We start from the raw sequence: 21395 nt of genomic DNA, 5'->3' as shown, positions 1-21395 counted from the left end.
GTGTAGTGTTTGGTCTCACAGTGGGTCAGGACCCTGTCAGGGGTGTGTGGTGTCTCACAGTGTGTCCGGACCCTGTCAGGGGTGTGTGGGGTCTCACAGTGTGTCAGGACCCTGTCAGCGGTGTGTGGAGTCTCACAGTGTGTCAGGACCCTGTCAGGGGTGTGTGGTGTCTCACAGTGTGTCCGGACCCTGTCAGGGGTGTGTGGGGTCTCACAGTGTGTCAGGACCCTGTCAGGGTTGTGTGGAGTCTCAGTGTGTGTCAGGAACCTAAAACAGGTGTGGTTGCTCACTTGTTTAGGAGTGTGAGGGGTCTTAGTGGGTGTGAGTATCCGGTTTGGAGTATGGGGTCTCACATCCGGTCAGGATCCTGCCAGGAGTGTGGTGTCTCACGGTTTGTCAATTGATAATCGACAATAGGTGCAGGTGCAGGCAATTCATGGCTGATCATCCACAATCATTACCCCGTTCCTGCCTTCTCCCCATATCCCTTGACTCCGCAATCTTTAACAACTCTATCTAACTCTTTCTTGAAACCATCCGGAGAATTGGTCTCCACTGCCTTCTGAAGCAGAGCATTCCATAGATCCATAACTACCTGGGTGAAAAGTTTTTCCAGAATTCCGTTCTAAATGAACTACCCCTTATTGTTAGCTGTGGCCTCTTGTTTTGGACTCGGGAACATGTTTCCTGATCTAGCGAGTCCAATCCCTTAAAAATCTTATATATTTCAATCGGAACCGGTAGCATCCTTCTAAATCCTAGTGTATTAGGACCCTATCAGGTGGGTGTGGGATCTCGTGGTGTATCAAGAACCGATCAGGGGTGTGTGGTGTCTAACAGTGTGTCAGAATCCTGTCAGGGGTGTGTGGGGTCTAACAGTGTGTCAGGACACTGTCAGGGGTGTGTGGGGTCTCACAGTGTGTCAGGACCCTCTCAGGGGTGTGTGGGGTCTCACAGTGTGTCAGGACCCTGTCAGGGGTGTGTGGGGTCTCACAGTGTGTCAGGATCCTGTCAGGGGTGTGTGGGGTCTCACAATGTGTCAGGACCCTGTCAGGGGTGTGTGGGGTCTCACAGTGTGTCAGGACTCTGTCAGTGGTGTGTGAGGTCTCACAGTGTTTCAGGACCCTGTCAGGGGTGTGTGTGGTCTCACAGTGTGTCAGGACCCTGTCAGGGGTGTGTGGGGTCTCACAGAGTGTCAGGACCCTGTCAGGGGTGTGTGGGGTCTCACAGTGTGACAGGGCCCTGTCAGTGGTGTGTGGGGTCTCACAGTGTGTCAGGACCCTGTCAGGGGTGTGTGGGGTCTCACAGTGTGAAAGGACCCTGTCAGTGGTGTGTGAGGTCTCACAGTGTTTCAGGACCCTGTCAGGGGTGTGTGAGGTCTCACAGTGTGTCAGGACCCTGTCAGGGGTGTGTGGAGTCTCACAGTGTATCAGGACCCTGTCAGTGGTGTGTGGTGTCTCACACTGTGTCAGGATCCTGTCAGGGATGTGTGGGTCTCACAGTGTGTCAGGACCCTGTCAGGGATGTGTGAGGTCTCACAGTGTGTCAGGATCCTGTCAGTCGTGTGTGGAGTCTCACAGAGTGTCAGGACCCTGTCAGGGGTGTGTGGGGTCTCACAGTGTGACAGGACCCTGTCAGGGAGTGTGTGGGGTCTCACAGTGTGTCAGGACCCTGTCAGTGGTGTGTGTGGTCTCACAGTGGGTCAGGACCCTGTCAGGGGTGTGTGAGGTCTCACAGTGTGTCAGGACCCTGTCAGGGGTGTGTGGGATCTCGTGGTGTATCAAGAACCGATCAGGGGTGTGTGGTGTCTAACAGTGTGTCAGGATCCTGTCAGGGGTGTGTGGGGTCTCACAATGTGTCAGGACCCTGTCAGGGGTGTGTGGGGTCTCACAGTGTGTCAGGACCCTGTCAGTGGTGTGTGAGGTCTCACAGTGTTTCAGGACCCTGTCAGGGGTGTGTGTGGTCTCACAGTGTGTCAGGACCCTGTCAGGGGTGTGTGGGGTCTCACAGAGTGTCAGGACCCTGTCAGGGGTGTGTGGGGTCTCACAGTGTGACAGGGCCCTGTCAGTGGTGTGTGTGGTCTCACTGTGGGTCAGGACCCAGTCAGAGGTGTGTGGGGTCTCACAGTGTGTCAGGACCCTGTCAGGGGTGTGTGGGGTCTCACAGTGTGAAAGGACCCTGTCAGTGGTGTGTGAGGTCTCACAGTGTTTCAGGACCCTGTCAGGGGTGTGTGAGGTCTCACAGTGTGTCAGGACCCTGTCAGGGGTGTGTGGAGTCTCACAGTGTATCAGGACCCTGTCAGTGGTGTGTGGTGTCTCACACTGTGTCAGGATCCTGTCAGGGATGTGTGGGTCTCACAGTGTGTCAGGACCCTGTCAGGGATGTGTGAGGTCTCACAGTGTGTCAGGATCCTGTCAGTCGTGTGTGGGGTCTCACAGAGTGTCAGGACCCTGTCAGGGGTGTGTGGGGTCTCACAGTGTGACAGGACCCTGTCAGGGAGTGTGTGGGGTCTCACAGTGTGTCAGGACCCTGTCAGTGGTGTGTGTGGTCTCACAGTAGGTCAGGACCCTGTCAGGGGTGTGTGAGGTCTCACAGTGTGTCAGGACCCTGTCAGGGGTGTGTGGGGTCTCACAGTGTGTCAGGACCCTGTCAGTGGTGTGTGTGGTCTCTCAGTGGGTCAGGACCCTGTCAGGGGTGTGTGGGGTCTCATAGTGTGACAGGGCCCTGTCAGTCGTGTGTGGGGTCTCACAGAGTGTCAGGACCCTGTCAGGGAGTGTGTGGGGTCTCACAGTGTGTCAGGACCCTGTCAGTGGTGTGTGGGGTCTCATAGTGTGACAGGGCCCTGTCAGTGGTGTGTGTGGTCTCACTGTGGGTCAGGACCCAGTCAGACGTGTGTGGGGTCTCACAGTGTGTCAGGACCCTGTCAGGGGTGTGTGGCGTCTCACAGTGTGTCAGGACCCTGTCAGGAGTGTGTGGGGTCTCACAGTGTGTCAGGACCCTGTCAGTGGTGTGTGTGGTCTCACAGTGGGTCAGGACCCTTTCAGGGGTGTGTGAGGTCTCACAGTGTGTCAGGACCCTGTCAGGGCTGTGTGGGGTCTCACAGTGTGTCAGGATCCTGTCAGGGTTGTGTGGAGTCTCAGTGTGTGTCAGGAACCTAAAACAGTAGTGGCTTCTCACTTGTTTAGGAGTGTGAGGGGTCTTAGTGGGTGTGAGTATCCGGTTTGGAGTATGGGGTCTCACATCCTGTCAGGATCCTGCCAGGAGTGTGGGGTGTCTCACGGTTTGTCAATTGATAATCGACAATAGGTGCAGGTGCAGGCAATTCATGGCTGATCAGCCACAATCATTACCCCGTTCCTGCCTTCTCCCCATATCCCTTGACTCCGCAATCTTTAACAACTCTATCTTACTCTTTCCTGAAACCATCCGGAGAATTGGTCTCCACTGCATTCTGAAGCAGAGCATTCCATAGATCCATAACTCTGTTGGTGAAAAGTTTTTCCTGAATTCCGTTCTAAATGAACTACCCCTTATTGTTAGCTGTGGCCTCTTGTTTTGGACTCGAGAACATGTTTCCTGATCTAGCGTGTCCAATCCCTTAAAAATCTTAAATATTTCAATCAGATCCGGTCGCTTCGTTCTAAATTCTAGTGTATTAGGACCCTATCAGGTGGGTGTGGGATCTCGTGGTGTATCAAGAACCGGTCAGGGGTGTGTGGTGTCTCACAGTGTGTCAGGACCCTGTCAGGGGTGTGTGGGATCTCACAGTGTGTCAGGATCCTGTCAGGGGTGTGTGGGGTGTCACAGTGTGTCAGACCCTGTCAGGGGTGTGTGGTGTCTCACAGTGTGTCAGACCCTGTCAGGGTTGTGTGGAGTCTCACAGTGTGTCAGGATCCTGTCAGGGGTGTGTGGTGTCTCACAGTTTGTCAGGACCCTGTCAGGGTTGTGTGGCATCTCACTGTGTGTCAGGACCCTGTTAGGGGACTGTGGCATCTTACAGTGTATCGTAAACCTGCCACGGGTGTGTGGCATCTCGAAGACCCTGTGAGGACCATGTGGTCTCACAGTGTGTCAGGACCCTGACAGGGGTGTGTGTGGCATCTCACAGTGTGTCAGGACCCTGTTAGGGGTGTGTGGCGTCTCACAGTCGGTCGGGACCCTGTCAGGGGCGTGTGGGGTCTCACAGTCGGTCGGGACACTGTCAGGAATGTGTGGGTTCTCACAGTATGTCAGGACCGTGTCAGTGGTGTGCGGGGTCTCACTGTGTGTCAGGAACCTAAAATGAGTTTGTGGGGCATCACAGTGTGCCAGGACCCTGTCAGTGGTGTGTGGGGTCTCACAGTGTGTCAGACCCTGTCGGGTTGTGTGGTGTCTCACAGTGTGTCAGACCCTGTCAGGGGTGTGTGGTGCCCCACAGTATCTCAGGACCCTGTCAGGGGAGTGTGGAGTCTCACAGTGTGTCAGGACCCTGTCAGAGACGTAAGGGATCTCACAGTGTGTAAGTACCCTGTCAGAGACGTGTGGGATCTCACAATGTGTCAGGCTCCTGACAAGGGTGTGTGGCGTCTCACAGTGTGTCAGGAACCTAAAATGAGTTTTGGGGCATCACAGTGTGTCAGGACCCTGTCAGGGGTGTGTGGGGTCTCACAGTGCGTCAGGACCCTGTCAGGTGTGTGTGGGGTCTCACAGACGGTCGGGAACCTGTCAGCAATGTGTGGGGTCTCACAGTGTGTCAGGACCGTGGCAGGTGTGTGTGGCTTCTCACTGTGTGTCAGGACCCTGTCAGGGGTGTGGGGTCTCACACTGTGTCAGGACCCTGTCAGGGGTGTGTGGGGTCTCACAGTGTGTCAGGACACTGCCAGGGCTGAATGGGATCTCACCGTGTGTCAGGACCCTGTCAAGAGTGTGTGGGGTCTCACAGTGTGTCAGGGCCCTGTCAGTGGTGTGTGGGGTCACACAGTATGTCAGGACCCTGTCAGGGGTGTGTGGGAGGTCTGACAGTGTGTCAGGACCCTGTCAGCTGTGTGGGGTCTCAGAATGTGACTGTATCCTGTCTGGTGTGTCTGGGGTCTCACAGTGTATCAGGACCCTTCAGAGTTATCTGCTGTCTCACAGTGTGTCAGGACACTGTCAGGATTGTGTGGGGTCTCACAGTGTGTCAGGACCCTGTCAGGTCTGTCTGGGATCTCACAGTGTGTCAGGACCCTGTCAGTGGTGTGGGATCTCACAATGTGACTATGTCCAGTGAGGTGTGTGTGGGGTCTCACAGTGTGTCAGGACCGTGTCAGGGGTGTGTGGTGTCTCACTGTGTGTCAGGACCCTGTTAGGGGACTGTGGCATCTTACAGTGTATCGTAAACCTATCACGGGTGTGTGGCATCTCTAAGTGTGTCAGGACCCTGTCAGGTGTGTGGGGTCTCAGAATGTGACTGTATCCTGTCAGGTGAGTGTGGGGTCTCACAGTGTGTCAGGACTCTGTCAGGGGTGTGTGGTGTCTCACAGTGCATCAGGACCCTGTCAGGGATTTGTGGCATCTCAAAGTGTGTCAGGACCCTGTGAGCTGTGTGTGGTCTTACAATGTGACAGGACCCTGTCAGGATTGTGTGGGGTCTCACAGTGTGTCAGGACCCTGTCAGTGGTGTGTGAGGTCTCACAGTGTTTCAGGACCCTGTCAGGGGTGTGTGAGGTCTCACAGTGTGTCAGGACCCTGTCAGGGGTGTGTGGAGTCTCACAGTGTATCAGGACCCTGTCAGTGGTGTGTGGTGTCTCACACTGTGTCAGGATCCTGTCAGGGATGTGTGGGTCTCACAGTGTGTCAGGACCCTGTCAGGGATGTGTGAGGTCTCACAGTGTGTCAGGATCCTGTCAGTCGTGTGTGGGGTCTCACAGAGTGTCAGGACCCTGTCAGGGGTGTGTGGGGTCTCACAGTGTGACAGGACCCTGTCAGGGAGTGTGTGGGGTCTCACAGTGTGTCAGGACCCTGTCAGTGGTGTGTGTGGTCTCACAGTGGGTCAGGACCCTGTCAGGGGTGTGTGAGGTCTCACAGTGTGTCAGGACCCTGTCTGGGGTGTGTGGGGTCTCACAGTGTGTCAGGACCCTGTCAGGGGTGTGTGGTGTCTCACAGTGCATCAGGACCCTGTCAGGGATGTGTGGCATCTCAAAGTGTGTCAGGACCCTTCAGAGTTATCTGCTGTCTCACAGTGTGTCCGGACACTGTCAGGATTGTGTGGGGTCTTACAGTGTGTCAGGACCATGTCAGGGGTGTGTGGTGTCTCATAGTGTGTCCGGACCCTGGCAGATGTGTGTGGCTTCTCACTGTGTGTCAGGAACCTAAGATGAGTTTGTGGGGTCTCACAGTATGTCAGGACCCTGTCAGTGACGTGTGGGATCTCACAGTGTGTCACGCTCCTGATATGGGTGTGTGGGGTCTCACAGTGGGACTTGACCCTGTCAGGGGTGTGTGGGGTCTCACAGTGTGTCTGGACCGTGTCAGGGGTGTGTGGTGTCTCTTGGTGTGTCAGGACCATGTAAGGGTTGTGGGGTCTCACAATCGGTCGGGACCCTGTCAGGAATGTGTGGGGTTTGACAGTGTGGCAGGAGCCTGTCAGGGGTGTGTGGGGTCTCACAGTGTGTCAGGAGCCTGTCAGGGGTGTGTGGGGTCTCACAGTGTGTCAGGACCCTTTCAAGAGTGTGTGGTGTCTCTCGGTGTGTTAGGACCATGTAAAGGGTGTGGGGTCTCACAGTCGTTCTGGACCCTGTCATTTATGTGTGGGGTCTCACAGTGTGTCAGGACCCTGTCAGGTATGTGTAGGGTCTCACAGTGCTTCTGGACCGTGTCAGGGGTGTGTGGGGTCTCACAGTGTGTCAGGACCCTGTCAGGGGTGTGTGGGGTCTCACAGTGTGTCAGGACCCTGTCAGGGGAGTGTGGAGTCTCACAGTGTGTCACGACCCTGTCAGGGGTGTGTGGGGCCTCACAGTGTGTCAGGACCCTGTCAGGGGTGTGTGGGGTCTCACAGTGTGTCAGGACCCTGTCGGGTTGTGTGGTGTCCCACAGTATCTCAGGTCCCTGTCAGGGGAGTGTGGAGTCTCACAGTGTGTCAGGACCCTGTCAGGGGTGTGTGGGGTCTCACAGTGTCTCAGGACCCTGTCAGTGATGTGTGGGATCTCACAGTGTGTCAGGACCCTGTCAGGGGTGTGTGGTGTCTCATAGTGTGTCAGGATCCTGTCAGTGATGTGTGGGGTCTCACAGTGTGTCTGGACCCTGTCAGGGGAGTGTGGGTGGTCTGACTGTTTCTGAGTATCGTCTTAGGAGGCTGTGGTGTCTCTTGGTGTGTTAGGACCCTGTCAGGTGTGTGTGGTTGCACAATGTGACAGGACCCTGACAGGGGTGTGTGGGCTCTCACAGTGAGTCAGGACCATGGTAGAGATGGGTGTTGTCCCACTGTGTGTCAGGACCCTTTCAGGTATGTGGGGTCTCAGAATGTGACTGTATTCTGTCAGGTGTGTGTGGGGTCTCACAGTGTAACAGGACCCTTCAGTGTTATGTGCTGTCTCACAGTGTGTCAGGACCCTGTCAGGGGTGTGTGGGGTCTCACAGTGCGTCAGGACCCTGTCAGGGGTGTGTTGGGTCTCACAGTGTGACAGGACCCTGTCAGGGATGTGTGAGGTCTCACAGTGTGTTAGGACCCTGTCAGGGGTGTGTGGTGTCTCAAAGTGTTTCAGGAGCCTCTCAGAGTTGTGTGTGGTCTCATGGTGTGTCAGGACACTGCCAGGCATGTCTGGGGTCTCACAGTGTATCAGGACCCTTCAGTGTTATGTGCTGTCTCACAGTGTGTCAGGACCCTGTCAGGGGTGTGTTGGGTCTCACAGTGTGTCAGGACACTGCCAGGCATGTCTGGGGTCTCACATTGTGTCAGGACACTGCCAGTGTTTTATGGTGTCTCACTGTGTGTCAGGACCCTGCCAGCGTTGTGTGGTTTCTCACGGTGCGACAGGACCCTGTCAGGAGTGTGTGGGGTGACTATTCAAAGTGTTGGGCCGTGATAGGGAGTGTAGGAAAACACTAATCCTGGATATATTCACTTTTGAGAATGTGACAGTGGCAGAAATGATGTTCTTCAATAATCAGGGAGTGTATCAGTTTCATATTCAGAAATGGGTTTGGAAATTTCTCTGTCTTGTCTGTTCCCTCTGCAAACAGGATGAAGGACAATGATGATCAAGCTTGTCGCGATTTACTAAACCCGTGTTCAGGGGCACTGAGGGGTTTCATTGACCGGGTGTGGACTGGAGCAATATTCACAGAGGTCCCTGAAACGTGAGTAGTTTGTAAACTTCCTGATTCGTCTATCTCTGCTCCCATATTTAAATTATCATCTTTGGGATTTGTTGTTGTAAATGAGACAGACTGAACCCGGGTTCTGGCCAAGATTCCTTGTATTTCTGGTAAGAGCTGCTCTGTGGTTGAACAGACCAGTTGGGATGTTCCCTGCTTTTCTAATTAAAGTGATGCTATTATTACTATTCTGTGACTGGAACTTCAGTGGACGCCCAGCTCTAAGAAAAGATCATCTGCGGGAACTGGGGGAGTTTGGAAAATGGTTCAGGGTGAGGCTGTTCAGGAAGGGGCAGTGGTTGGCAACAGAAGGTTTTGACTTTTTGGTGTGAAGAAATATAAGATTATTTTTCCATTCTCCAGATCGCCCCATCTCCACTCAGACTCCGGTGGGGATCTGTAGTTGCCGGACCCAGAGTGGTGTGACCACTTTCCTCAAACTCGCCAGCTCTCTGCCTCTTTCCTCCAAATGTCGTGTGAAAACTCTCCCGCTAGCAAACACGTTTCCCTGCATCTCACTGTGTTCTCTGTCACAGTGCCAACATTTACCTGGTCAGATCCTGTTGGCTCAACAACTGAACCGCCGGACGCAAATTACAACCGTTGGTGGAAACAGAGTTCAAGTTTCAACTTAATGAAATTTGCTTCAGCCTCATCTGGACCACTGCGTACCGTTCCGATCACCCCACTACCGGAGGGATGTTGAAGCTTTAGAGAGGGAGCAGAAGAGATTTACCGGGATGCTGCCTGGTTTAGAAGGCATGTGCTATCATGAGAGGCTGGATGAAATTAGGTTGTTTGCTCTGGTTCATTAGAGGCTGAGAGGAGCTCTGACACAGGTTCACAAGATTATGAAAGGCTTAGAATCAGTTTCCCGCGGTTGAAATGTCTATTACCAGAGGGAATATATTGAGGGTGAGAGGGTGTAGAATGAAGGGGGTTGTGAGGGATAGCTTATTTTTTAAATCAGAGCGTCGTGGCTGCCTGGAACGCACTGCCTGGTAAGGTGGTCGAGGCAAATTATTAGAAGCTTTTAAAGGACTTTTGGACAGTCACATGGATGTAAGGAAGATGGAAGCATGTGGACACAGTGAAGGAAGGAGAGATTAGACCAGGTTTGTTTGATTTATTTCTTAGCTGTTTTGGCACAATATTATTTGCCTAATGGCCTGTTCCTGTGTTATACTCTTCAATGTTCAATGCACGTTCACTTACCTTTCAGCTCACTGAGAACCTTTAGTAAAAGTTGAGCGGAAATTGGTTGATGGGAAGGATCACAACCTGTTTAAATATCAACAAATTGAGGGAAATCATTTTTGTAACATTTTAAAGTGTGCTGTATTCAATCCAAATTTGAATTAATCGCTGATATTATCTCACCATGTTCCTGTATTTCTTTCAGTATTTTGTCCATCTCTGGAACACCAATCCGCATTTTCACAAAGGTTTCCCACATCACCCTTCGGGCGCGGGAGCCTTTCTCCATCACCAGGCTCAGGAGGAGTTTAGAACTGTCCGCCCGCTCTCCCTTATCAGCGAGATCAGAGATTTTCTGTGAAGAGTAACGGTGAACATATTGGGGACTGACAGATTCACACAGAGAATGAGAAGTAAATGATATGTTCTGTAATGGGATCACCCAGACGGGTGCTGATCCTGTCTGGACATGGACTGTACATTCTGAGTGCAGAGCACACGGAGGGACATTCACCGTGAACCTGGTCCACCAGTCAATGAGATCCTGGCTGGTCTGTGACCGCTTCGTTAACGTGGCTCCAAATCCAGAAATAATTCCTCATCAGATTTGACCGTGTAAAACAAAATCAGAAAATGACGATGACAGATGAGGAAAGAAGTCAGGAGGGTTTTTATAACAGAGAGAGCAGTCACAGGAGAAGTTGCAGAGAAGATGATGTGATTCATCTCCTCAGTCCGCCAGTGCCCAACATGACAGCGGATTACCGGCTGACACCTGATGCCTTTCCTTTGCCTTTTCCAGTGGAGGTTTATTTAGAGATTCCACATTACAACATGGCAGTATTCCCCGATCCACACTGTTTGCAATTACAGATTGTCACAGAATGATCTCCACCCAGAACAGAACACACTCGAGCTCCTGTGGCATCCAGTCGTAATGCCCCGGTTCTCCCTGAATCCTGCCGTCACACTGTACACTCTTCTCGGAATAAAAATTTCTACCGTATTTCCATTTAAGCTTGTTTATTGCAACATCATAGAACTGTTGCCTACTCGCCTCGCTCTGAACATTGAGCCACCAGCAGGGGTATTTACAACTTTTTCAATCATCGCTTGAGATTCACATTTTTAGGAATTATATATATTTATTTCTGATTTGTTTTTATGCTTTATTATCCAATGAGTGAGAGTTCCAACACCCATCAGTCCTGTGATGTGTGAAAATTCAAACCCATTCTCTCTCCCACTCACCCGATGTTCCTCTCCACTGAACTGATTCTCGGCCGTTAAAGCCAGGCTCACTCCGTGCACCCCTCCTTCCATCGCCTGCTCCAGCCTGTCTCGGTAGATATCCGTCAACTGCAGCAGCTGGGAATCGTCCCAGCTTGACAGGAGCTCGGTGATCACTGAGCTCGGACCTGTGGGGAAAATGGGGAGCATTAAAGAAATTTCAACACCATACTGGGTGGTAACTTTCTCTCTGGAACATAAAGACATAAAGATCACAACAAAACACAGTCCGGGGGAGGGGGGAACACGTGATGACGTAGGATCGAGACGCGGGAAACCAGCTCTCCCGTAAAAAATCAGTAAATTAATGTTTACGTGAAGAAAAGTTTGTAAATACTTTCTAAAAGTTACTTATAAACTACTTCGGATTGTTTCAAACTGTGTCTCACAAACAGAAGATGAAGAAAACTACTACCGTGAAGACAACGCAAGTTGGAACAGAATCAAGGCCCGCTGCTGCCAGAGAATCGCGGACTCAGGTACATTTTACCTGCGGTGAAACAGAACAGGAAGCTGCGGCAACATCGCCCATTTCCAAAGAAAAAGACCAAAAAGAACTGGCCAAACGTGAAGGAAGGAGCATGCGCAAACGCGAGCAATTGAATTACAAATCCCAGTTACGATTGAAACCCGAAGTGAAAGTGAATCTGCGGCAGATTCCGATTCTCTGGATAAATCAGACGAAGATGGAGGTAAAAGTTTTTCTGGAAATATAGAAAAAACTTTAATGCAAATAATGCGTAAATTAGAAAAAATAAACGCATTAAAAAAAATCAAAAAAAGGTAAATATGGAGATTATGTTTGATAAAATGATAAAAAGACAGGAAAATGGAAAGAGAATTACAGACTTGGAAGCCACAACCGAAGACGTGGTTGAAAGAATGAACAAAACGGAAGATAATATCTCTGCCTGGACATCAGAAAGAAAACCATTGTTGGAAAAAGTGGATAAGCTAGAAAATTTTAGTAGACGAAACAATATTAAGATTGTTGGATTTAAAGAAGGTATAGAAGGAGATGATCCAATAGTTTTTTTTCAAAAATGGACCCCTGAAAACTTGGAAATGGAAGAAAGTCTAAATGAAATTGAAAGGACATAGAGCCTTAAGATCAAGACCTCAAGCTGATCAAAATCCGCAATCAAATTTGATAAAATGCTTAAGATACCAAGATAAAAAAAAGATCCTGAAGGCTGCCCACTGTGCCAGAAAGAGTAAAGAGACATTGATGATAGAAGGGAAAGCAGTTCTTTTCTATCCTGATATAAGTTATAACCTTTTGAAGAGAAAAAAGGAATTTAACCCAGTGAATTTTTTTTTCTTCTTAAGTATATACTTTTCTATGTCGCGGGGGAGCTGGAGGAGCTTTGGATCGATTGCTACGGGATTCACGTGTGTAATCATGGAGATTGCCACGACCCGTACAACAGATAGGGGTAATGTTGTGTTCTTTTTTATCCACAACATTTGTAGGGGGGAATTTTGTTTTTTTCTTTATATTCTATTTTTCTTCTATCTTTTTTTGCCTGGATGTTTGGTGGGGACACACATAGCAGCATGGAGAATTTTAAAAAGATTCCCCCAGGTTCCACGAAAGTTGAAAGATTAGGTATTATTATAGATTGGAGTAACCCAATTAAAAATACTGACTAATTTACAATATTTTTAATGTTTTAATGTTAATGGGCTTAATGGACCGGTGAAAAGAAAAATAATCTTAACACACATTAAAAAAATGAAAATATATATAGCTTTTTTACAAGAAGCACACTTAATAGAGAAAGAACATCAGAAATTAAAAAGAGATTGGGTTGGAAATGTTATTGCAGCTTCATTTAACTCAAAGGCGAGAGGAGTTGCAATTTTGGTTAATAAAAAATTACCAATTAAAATACAAAATGTATTAATTGATTTGACGAGGAGATATGTAATTATACATTGCCAATTTTTTTTCAGAAATATGGACTCTTATGAATATTTATGCACCAAATGAAAATGATGTAAAATTTATACGAGGTCTTTTTGAATTTGGCTAACGCACATGACAAAATATTAATAGATGGAGATTTTAACTTTTGTCTAGATCCAGTTTTCGATAGATCAACAAAGGTTGTCACAAAATCAAAAGTAGCAAAATTAACTTTATCATTGATAAAAGATTGAAATATGGAGAAGTATTAGTCCAAAAGTAAGAGATTATTCATTTTATTAAAATAGACATAAAACTTATTCAAGGATAGATTTTTTCCTATTAACAACGAATAATCAAGACAGAGTGAAAAATATGGAATATAAAGCAAGAATATTGTCAGATCATTCTCCTTTGATAATGACATTGATAATGATAGATAAAGAGGAATCAATGAAGGCATATTGGAGAGATCAGATAATGTTACACTTCTAAAACTAAGAAGGAATATATGATAGAAATAGATCAATTGGAAAAAGAGATTACAAAATTAGAAAAAGAATCTCAAAGATATATGACAGAAGAAAAATGAAGACAACTTGTTAACAAGAAGTTACAATATAATACACTTCAGGCATATGGAACAGAAAACGCAATTATGAGAACTAAACAGAGATATTATGAACTAGGTGAAAGATCACATAAGTTTCTTGCTTGGCAGTTAAAAACAGACCAGACTTCTAAAATGATGAATGCAATTCGAACAAGAGTAAATGAAATTTCTTATAAACAGTTAGAAATTAATGAAACTTTTAAGAATTTTTATTTTGAGCTGTGTAAGTCAGAACCAAAACATGATAATGTCAAGATAGAAAGGTTTTTATCACAAATAACTCTTCCAAAATTGAGTTCAGAAAAACAGAAGCGATTTGATGTGCCTTTTGCATTAAAAGAGGTCGAAGAAGCTCTACGATCATTTCAAAATAATAAATCCCCAGGAAAAGATGGTTTTCCACCTCAATTTTATTAAAAATTTTAAGATTTATTAATTCCTGCTTTTATGGAGTTAATACACCAAGCGGAAAGAATGCATAAACTTCCAGAATCTTTTTCGACAGCTATTTTAATAGTATTGCCAAAAAAATATAGAGATCTTTGAAAGCCAACATCATATAGACCTATTTCTTTGTTAAACACTGACTATAAAATAATAGCAAAAATCTTAACTAACAGATTATCTAAATGCTTACCAAAATTAATACATATGGATCAAACAGGATTTGTTAAAAATAGACAATAGGCAGATAATGTAACTCAGTTATTTAGCATAATTCATTTGGCTCAAAAGAGGGAGGAAATGAGTGTGGCAGTTGCTTTAGATGCAGAGAAAGCATTTGATAGATTGGAATGGGATTTTTTATTTAAGGTATTGGAAAAATATGGATTAGGAATGTCCTTTTATAAAATGGATTAAAACCTTCAATACTAATCCCAAAGCTAAAGTAGTGACAAATGGTCAATTTTCAACACCATTTCAGTTAACAAGGTCAACGAGGCAAGGTTGTCCATTATCACCTGCTTTATTTGTGTTAGCGATAGGACCATTAGCTGAATTAATTAGAATGGGCCCAGATATTAAGGGTTTCCGAGTTAACCAGGAGGAATACAAGATTAATTTATTTGCTGATGATGTTCTGTTTTATTTAACAAACCCATTGTACTCGTTGCGTAAATTGTCCTCCAGATTAGAAGAATATGGGAAAGTTTACCGACTCCGTGTCGTTATTGTAGTGCTGCGTGTAGCACACCGCTACAAGGCTACAAAATAAATTGGGATAAAAGTGAAATTTTACCTCTTACTAAAGGAAATTATAGACAATGTCGATTAATAAATCAATTTAGATGGCCTTTAAATGGTATAAAATATTTAGGTGTAAGAGTTGATAATGATATAAAGAACTTATATAAATTAAATTATTTACCATTATTGATAAAAATTCAAGAAATCTTGATAAATGGATGACATTACTAATAACATTAGTAGGTAGAGTAAATACCATAAAAATGAATATATTCCCTAGATTACAGTACTTATTCCAATCACTACCAATACAATTACCCCAGAAGTTTTTTCAAGAGTTAAATAAATATGTGAGGAGGTTCCTTTGGAAAGGTAAGATGTCAAGAATATCTTTGGAAAAATTGACATGGAAATGCGATCTAGGAGGGTTACAACTTCCAAATTTTAAGAATTATTATAAAGCAAATCAACTTAGATTTATTGCATCTTTTTTTGAGAAAGATAGACCGGCATGGATTAGAATAGAACTAGCTAAAATAGGAGCAAATACACCAGAAGATATTATATATAAATGGGAATCTAAATGGATACGGGAAAAGAAAGAATCTCCTATATGAAAACATTTGATTGATTTCTGGAATAAGATAAATGTTGATGATGAGATAAAGAAATCTTTATTAGCAAAGAGATCTTTAATTCAAAATAGACTTATTCCTTTTACAATGGATAATCAACTTTTATATAATTGTTTTCAGAAAGGGATTAGATAAATAGGAGATTGTTTTGAAGGAGGTATATTAATGTCATTTGATCAATTAAAGAATAGATATAAAATATCAAACAACACTCTTTTTTGTTACTTCCAATTAAGGGCATTTTTAAGAGAAAAATTGGGTCAGACAACGTTATTGCCGAAATCTAATGAAATAGAAACTCAGCAGGTCAGGCAGCGTCTATGGAGGAGAATAAACAATTAATGTTTCGGGCCAAGGCCCTTCATCGGACTGGAAATGAGGAGACAGAAATTCTAGATATTGTCACATTACTTTCTATTCCTTGTGGTCCTGATCTGAAATGTTGACCGTTTATTCCTGTCCATGGATGCTACCTAACCTGTGAATTCTGCCAATATTTTGTGTGTCTTTTTGTTGCCCAAAACTTTCAGCATCTGCAGAATGTCTTGTTTTCTGGAGTAACTCGCTATTTTAATGTGCATCACAATCTGTCAGAGGAGCAGGAGCAGACGGTAACTGTACGCCTTCCACGTGTGACTGCTTCCTCCAGAGATGTCAACTCTCTTTTTCTCTCTCTAATCCCCCTGCTCAGTTTTCACAAATATTTTGTGAATTGCCTATAATGCATTAAACTCAGACACAGCATCAGCAGAGTATTTATAAATTTAAATAATTCGCCAACATACCCGTGTCCTTTCCCGTTGTTGACGTCACTGGAGCTCCTCCACTGCTGGAACCTTGATGCATTTTGGGGACAGGTGTTATCAATTTTTACTGTTCTGTAACAAAACAAAACAACAACAGGAGGGTCAGACATTAATTAAAGGAGAACACAGTTTTGTTTTTAAACGGAGGCAAACACTTCCAAACATCTTGGGCCGATCTACTGAAGCTTTGTCATGGCCTGATCCACCTGCGCCCATTCACCCACAGTCACACAATGTCCATTTCCGATCTCTCCATGCATTGTACATTAGACCAGGATTCTCCAGGGTATCTACTCTCTGCATTGCAGGCAATTCCCTTTTTGGAACCAATCTTGTGTCCCGGACCAGGACTGTTGCTTCTACGGAATGGCAAGGCAGATTGAGCAGACAGCGCCCATTGCATTGGTCCTCCTACCACTGGTGGCGCTGTGGTGAGTAATGGACAAGTGTTACAGCAGTGTGAGCTGAAACATTTCTGCTGATGAGACGATGCTGACGATTCCTCTCGTCACTGGATTATACAGATTTCTCAGTCACTCCTGATTCTCACCGTCTCCTTTCAGTTTAACATCGCCTGGCATTGACACCTACGGCAATATAGGATTTGAGTCTATAGAGAGACACTCTGACACCCTGAACAATGCAATATCACCTATAGCATCGTGACATCTTGTCCTGAACCACTATAGTTTTTTTTTTTTCCGGCAGGACTTTTAAGGCCATTATTAGTACCAAAACTCGGTTAATATTTCTTTGAGCATATCACCTGGCTATTCTCAGATAGTTAGTTAAACACCTTGGTAAACACAATGTCAATATGCCATACATCCAGAACAACAAGTTGGGAAAAATCATTAAAATAAGTAAAATAAGATGCTGGAGTTATTCAACAAGACAGAGAGTATGTTAATATTTCAGGTGGAAGACCCTGTATCAGAGCTGAGCCTGTGTGTAGGAGCCATGTATCTGTTCTCTATCAGCATTGCATCCTGCGTTGTGTATTTATGATGTTTTTATGGTAACTAGTTGCATCAGTAGGGGTGTAGTACACGCAAAGGGAGTCAGTTATATATTTGTGCTTTGTTCCATGCAGTACACAGCCATAATGCCCTTCCTTTGGACAACATCGGTGGCGTGGAGAGGAGAGATTTACAGCTTGTGCAACTGCCGGTCTTCCATAAGAAAAATACCTTGCCCAGGCTTGCGCCCTGGAAACTTCCCAAGGTGCAAATCCATGTCTATGGAGACTAACGGAGGCCGTCTACACTACCCAGCTGGGGACTGACGGATGTCATATATTTTGTTATTATCCACTCAAATACGCTGAACTTAAACTTGGGTTCAGATCAGTTTCATCGCTTCAAGATTGTATGTTTACTGATTTCTAATAAAGGATCGAATACTTATCACTGACATTTGTAACAATCATTATTGGATTTGAGGGCACGTCATGTAAGTAGAACAAACCTGTGGGGGGGGGGGGTCGCCAGCAATGGCAAATTAGCTTGGTTACATTTCACCGCTACATTCTCAACAGATGTTTCTCAACCTGCCGATCATTTGATTATTCTGAGATGCTGAGTATGTTGCTTCAGTTTTCACCAGTGAAAAGGACCCTGGCAATTGTGGGGATGACTTACAGCAGACTGAAACACATGAGTGTATGGACTTTAAGAACGAGCATGCACTGGATCCTTTGAGATGTTTTAAGTTAGATAAGTCGCTGGGACTGAACGAGATAATCCCATGCTACTGTATGAATCGAGGGAGGAGATTGCTAATCCCCTGACGACGATCTTCACATCATCAATGAGGTGGGGAGGTGTGCCAGAGGATTGGAAGTTTGCAAATGTTGTTCGCTTGTTTAAGAAAGGGAGTAGATAACTGAGAAAATTATAGACCAGTAAGCATTTGGAGAGACATAATCTGATTAGGGGTAGTCAGCACGGCTTTGTCGAAGGCAGGTCACACCTTATGATCCTGATTGAATTTTTTGAAATGTACCAAAACACACTGATGAAGGTAGAGCAGTGGAAGTACTGTCTATGCATTTCAGTAAGAGTTTAGCTAATGTTCCCCATGGAAAGCTCATTTAGAAAATAATGAGGGATGGGATCCAAGGAGACCTTGCTTTGTGGATCCAGAATTGGCATGCCGACAGAAGACAAAGGGCGGTTGTAGATATTTTGTATTCTGCGTGGATGATGATGACCGATAGTGTTCCGTTGGGTCTGTTCTGTGACCCCTTCTCTTTGTGATTTTTACAACTGACCCGGATGAGGAAGTTGAAGGATGGGTTAGTAAGTTTGCTGAAGACACAAAAGTTGGGAGTGTTGTGGATCGTCTGCAGGGTTGTCAGATGTTACAGGTCAACATCGATAGGATACAGAACTGGGCAGAGAAGTGGCAGAAGAATTTCAATACAGATAAGCGTGAAGTGGTTCTTTTCGGTCAAATTTCAAGATAATATAATATTAATGGTAATACTCCTGTCAATTTGGAGGATCAGTGAGATCTTGGGGTTCGTGTCGATTGAACACTCAAAGCTGCTGCACACGTTGACAGTGTTGATAAGAAAGCATATTGTGTTGACATTTATCAACCATGGAATTGAGTTCAAGGGCATGAGGTAATGTTACAGAAATATAAGACCTTGATTAGACCCCACTTGGGAGTACTGTGTTCAGTTCTGGTCACCTCACCACAGGAAACGATAGAGGGAGCACAGAGGAAATTTACAAGGACTTGCTTTGGATCCAGAATAACAATTATTTTGTTCTCCTTTACATTTGTAAACAATCTTGAATCCTGAACCTTGGGGATAATAACACGACTAACCATATTATCTATGCCACTTGATTTCATCAACTCCTACAATGTCACCCTCATTCTCCTCTGGAATAAAGATCCAACTCGGCCAACCTCTTCCTATGACTCGGCCCTCTAGTCCAGGCAGCATCTTCAGCAATCTCGTCTGCACCCGATCCAACTTGATAGTATCTTTCCTGCAGCAGGGTCAACACAACTGTACAGAATACTCTGTGTCGCCACACCAACAATATAATGCCCATAATCCGGAATTCAATGCCCTAACTGATGAAGGCCAGCATGACTAAATCCTTCTTTTCCACCCTCTATACTTGCACGTCCAGTTTCAGTGACTGTACTCTTGTACTCCCAGGTTGCTCTGTTCCACAACACTTGTTGTGATCCCATTCACTACACCAGTCTCACCTAGTTTGACTGTCCAAAATGCACCATCGCTCACTTGTCCAAGTTGAAAACCATTTGGCATTGCTCAGCCCATCTCCATAACTGACCAAGATGTCTTTGAAATTCATTGTCACCTGTTGCCTGATAAGCCGGTCTCCCGAATTTAGTCTCCCTGTCTGCACATGACTGTGTCGCCACCCACAGCTCTCATCTGCTAATTAAGTTTGTCGACGACACCGCATAGATTGGCCTCCTCTCAAGCAATAACGAGGTGGCCTACAGGGAAGAGGTCATCTCTCTGACACAGTGGTGGCAAAGTAACAACCTTCCTCTCAATGTCGCAAAAACAAAGGAGCTGGTTGTGAATTACAGGAGGAATGGAGACAGACTAACCCCTATTGACATCAATGGATCTGGGGTTGAGAGGGTGAACAGTTTTAAGTTCCTCGGCATCCACATCACCGAGGATCTCATGTGGTCTGTTCACATCAGCTGTGCGGTGAAAAAGGCACAAGAACACGTCTTTCACCTCAGACGGTTGAGGAAGTTCGGTATCGGCCCCCAAATCCTAAGAACTTTCTACAGGGGCATAACTGAGAGCATCCTGACTGGCTTCATCACTATCTGGTATGGGAACTTTACTTCACTCAATTGCAGGACTCTGCAGAGAGTGGTGCGGAGAGCCCGGCGTATCTGCAGTTGTGAACTTCCCATGATTCAGGACCTTTAAAAGGACAGGTGTGTAAAAAGGGCCCGACGGATCACTGGGGACCAGAGTCACCCCAACCACAATCTATTCCAGCTGCTACCATCCGGGAAACGGTACCGCAGCATAAAAGCCAGGACCAAAAGGCTCCGGAACAGCTTCCTCCACCAGGCCATCAGACTAGTTAACTCACGCTCAATTGAGTGTACTCTGTATTATATGGACTGTTCAATATATTATAAATTACTTTCATTGCACATTTTGATCGAGACGTAACGTAAAGATTTCTACTCCACATGTATGTGAAGGATTTAGGAAATCAATTCATTTTAATTCAATTCAAACCTGCTCACCGTGCCATGTACGTTCATATATAAATCAATGTCATGAATTAATTACAGAGGTCTCGACACTGACACACACATCCCACCGGTCACATGCCTCCATTCGATAAAACCATTTTCAATCATCTCCCTCTGCTTCTTGTTCTCGAGCTCGGTGTGAATCCACCTCGCCAGCTCCCCGTGACTCCCACGTGACCGAACCTTCCCGATCAGCTGCCATGCGGAATCTTGTTACAGACTTTAACAAAGTTCAGATGAACAAAGTCACTGCCCAACTTCACCTAACTCCCTAGTTAACTCTTAAATAATCTCCAAATTACTTGACTGATGATGTCCTAGTGGGCAATTTAGACGGTGATCTTCCGTTAGCCAATGTCCAACATCCCGGGATTTCAGCTTCACTGCAGACAGAAAATTCCGATCCCAGCTGTTGAAATACCAACCTGGACTGAAGCCTGTATACTGCCAGTTCCATATCCTCAGAGTCACCAGCCCAATATCATCACCCATACAAAGACGCTTTGGTGCCGGTGATTTGCCGTGGAGCTCCTGCCATTTCCGATTCACAAACTGAGTTGGAATTGGAACCTAATGCTGCCGGGGCCGGTGCTCAGGCTGGTTCCCCGGTCTGTATAGAGGATGCGGATACACTTCAGCCTGATCCCAGCAGCTAAACCGAGCACATTTGATCACAATCTTCCTGCTGTGTGGGATCTTGCCCAGCACAGCTGGCTGCCACGTTTCCTGCAGTGTAGCAGGAACAAAATGTAAAATTATACAGTAGAAAATGCTGAGAACTCAGTACATCAGAATACATCTCTGAAAGGAAAAATGGTGGAAGACCCAGTTCCAGAACTGAGACTGTCCGAGATGCTGCCGATCTGCTGAGCGTCTCCAGTATTTTCTCCTCCTTACTTTAAATTTCCTGCAACTGTAGTATTTTCTCCCTCTTCATTTTAATGCACAGATAGTAACTGATTGCCATCCTAAACTGTAAATACCATCCCACCCCAACCACTCTGTTAGTTCTGAGTTCATTCTGACCCTGGTGTAACACATTTCGTACGGTCAATGATCACAGCATCCTTTTCTCCCACTATCAATCACTCTGTTACATTTGCTCCTGAGGTCACTGTCTCTACGCTGAGAGGCGGTGACCA

The 21395-nt window shown here is 46.0% G+C and overlaps 1 protein-coding gene across 4 annotated transcripts in view; it reads right to left on the bottom strand.

The window, feature by feature from the left end:
• Nucleotides 1–21395, bottom strand: part of LOC132387563 (NACHT, LRR and PYD domains-containing protein 3-like) — a 68508-nt gene that overhangs the window by 31031 nt on the left and 16082 nt on the right. For all 4 annotated transcript variants that reach the window (XM_059959942.1, XM_059959944.1, XM_059959945.1 and 1 more), the window contains 4 exons: nucleotides 15952–16044; nucleotides 10783–10949; nucleotides 9715–9886; nucleotides 9550–9615 (listed from right to left, as the gene is read on the bottom strand). In XM_059959942.1, the coding sequence (XP_059815925.1) occupies nucleotides 9550–9615; nucleotides 9715–9886; nucleotides 10783–10949; nucleotides 15952–16012 (466 nt within the window). In that variant the 5' untranslated portion in view covers nucleotides 16013–16044. The remainder of the gene's footprint in view (nucleotides 1–9549; nucleotides 9616–9714; nucleotides 9887–10782; nucleotides 10950–15951; nucleotides 16045–21395) is intronic.

The sequence above is a fragment of the Hypanus sabinus genome, unplaced genomic scaffold (genome assembly GCF_030144855.1).
Source record: "Hypanus sabinus isolate sHypSab1 unplaced genomic scaffold, sHypSab1.hap1 scaffold_199, whole genome shotgun sequence".
Taxonomy (NCBI): Eukaryota; Metazoa; Chordata; class Chondrichthyes; order Myliobatiformes; family Dasyatidae; genus Hypanus; species Hypanus sabinus.
This window is presented reverse-complemented; position numbering and strand designations above follow the sequence as displayed.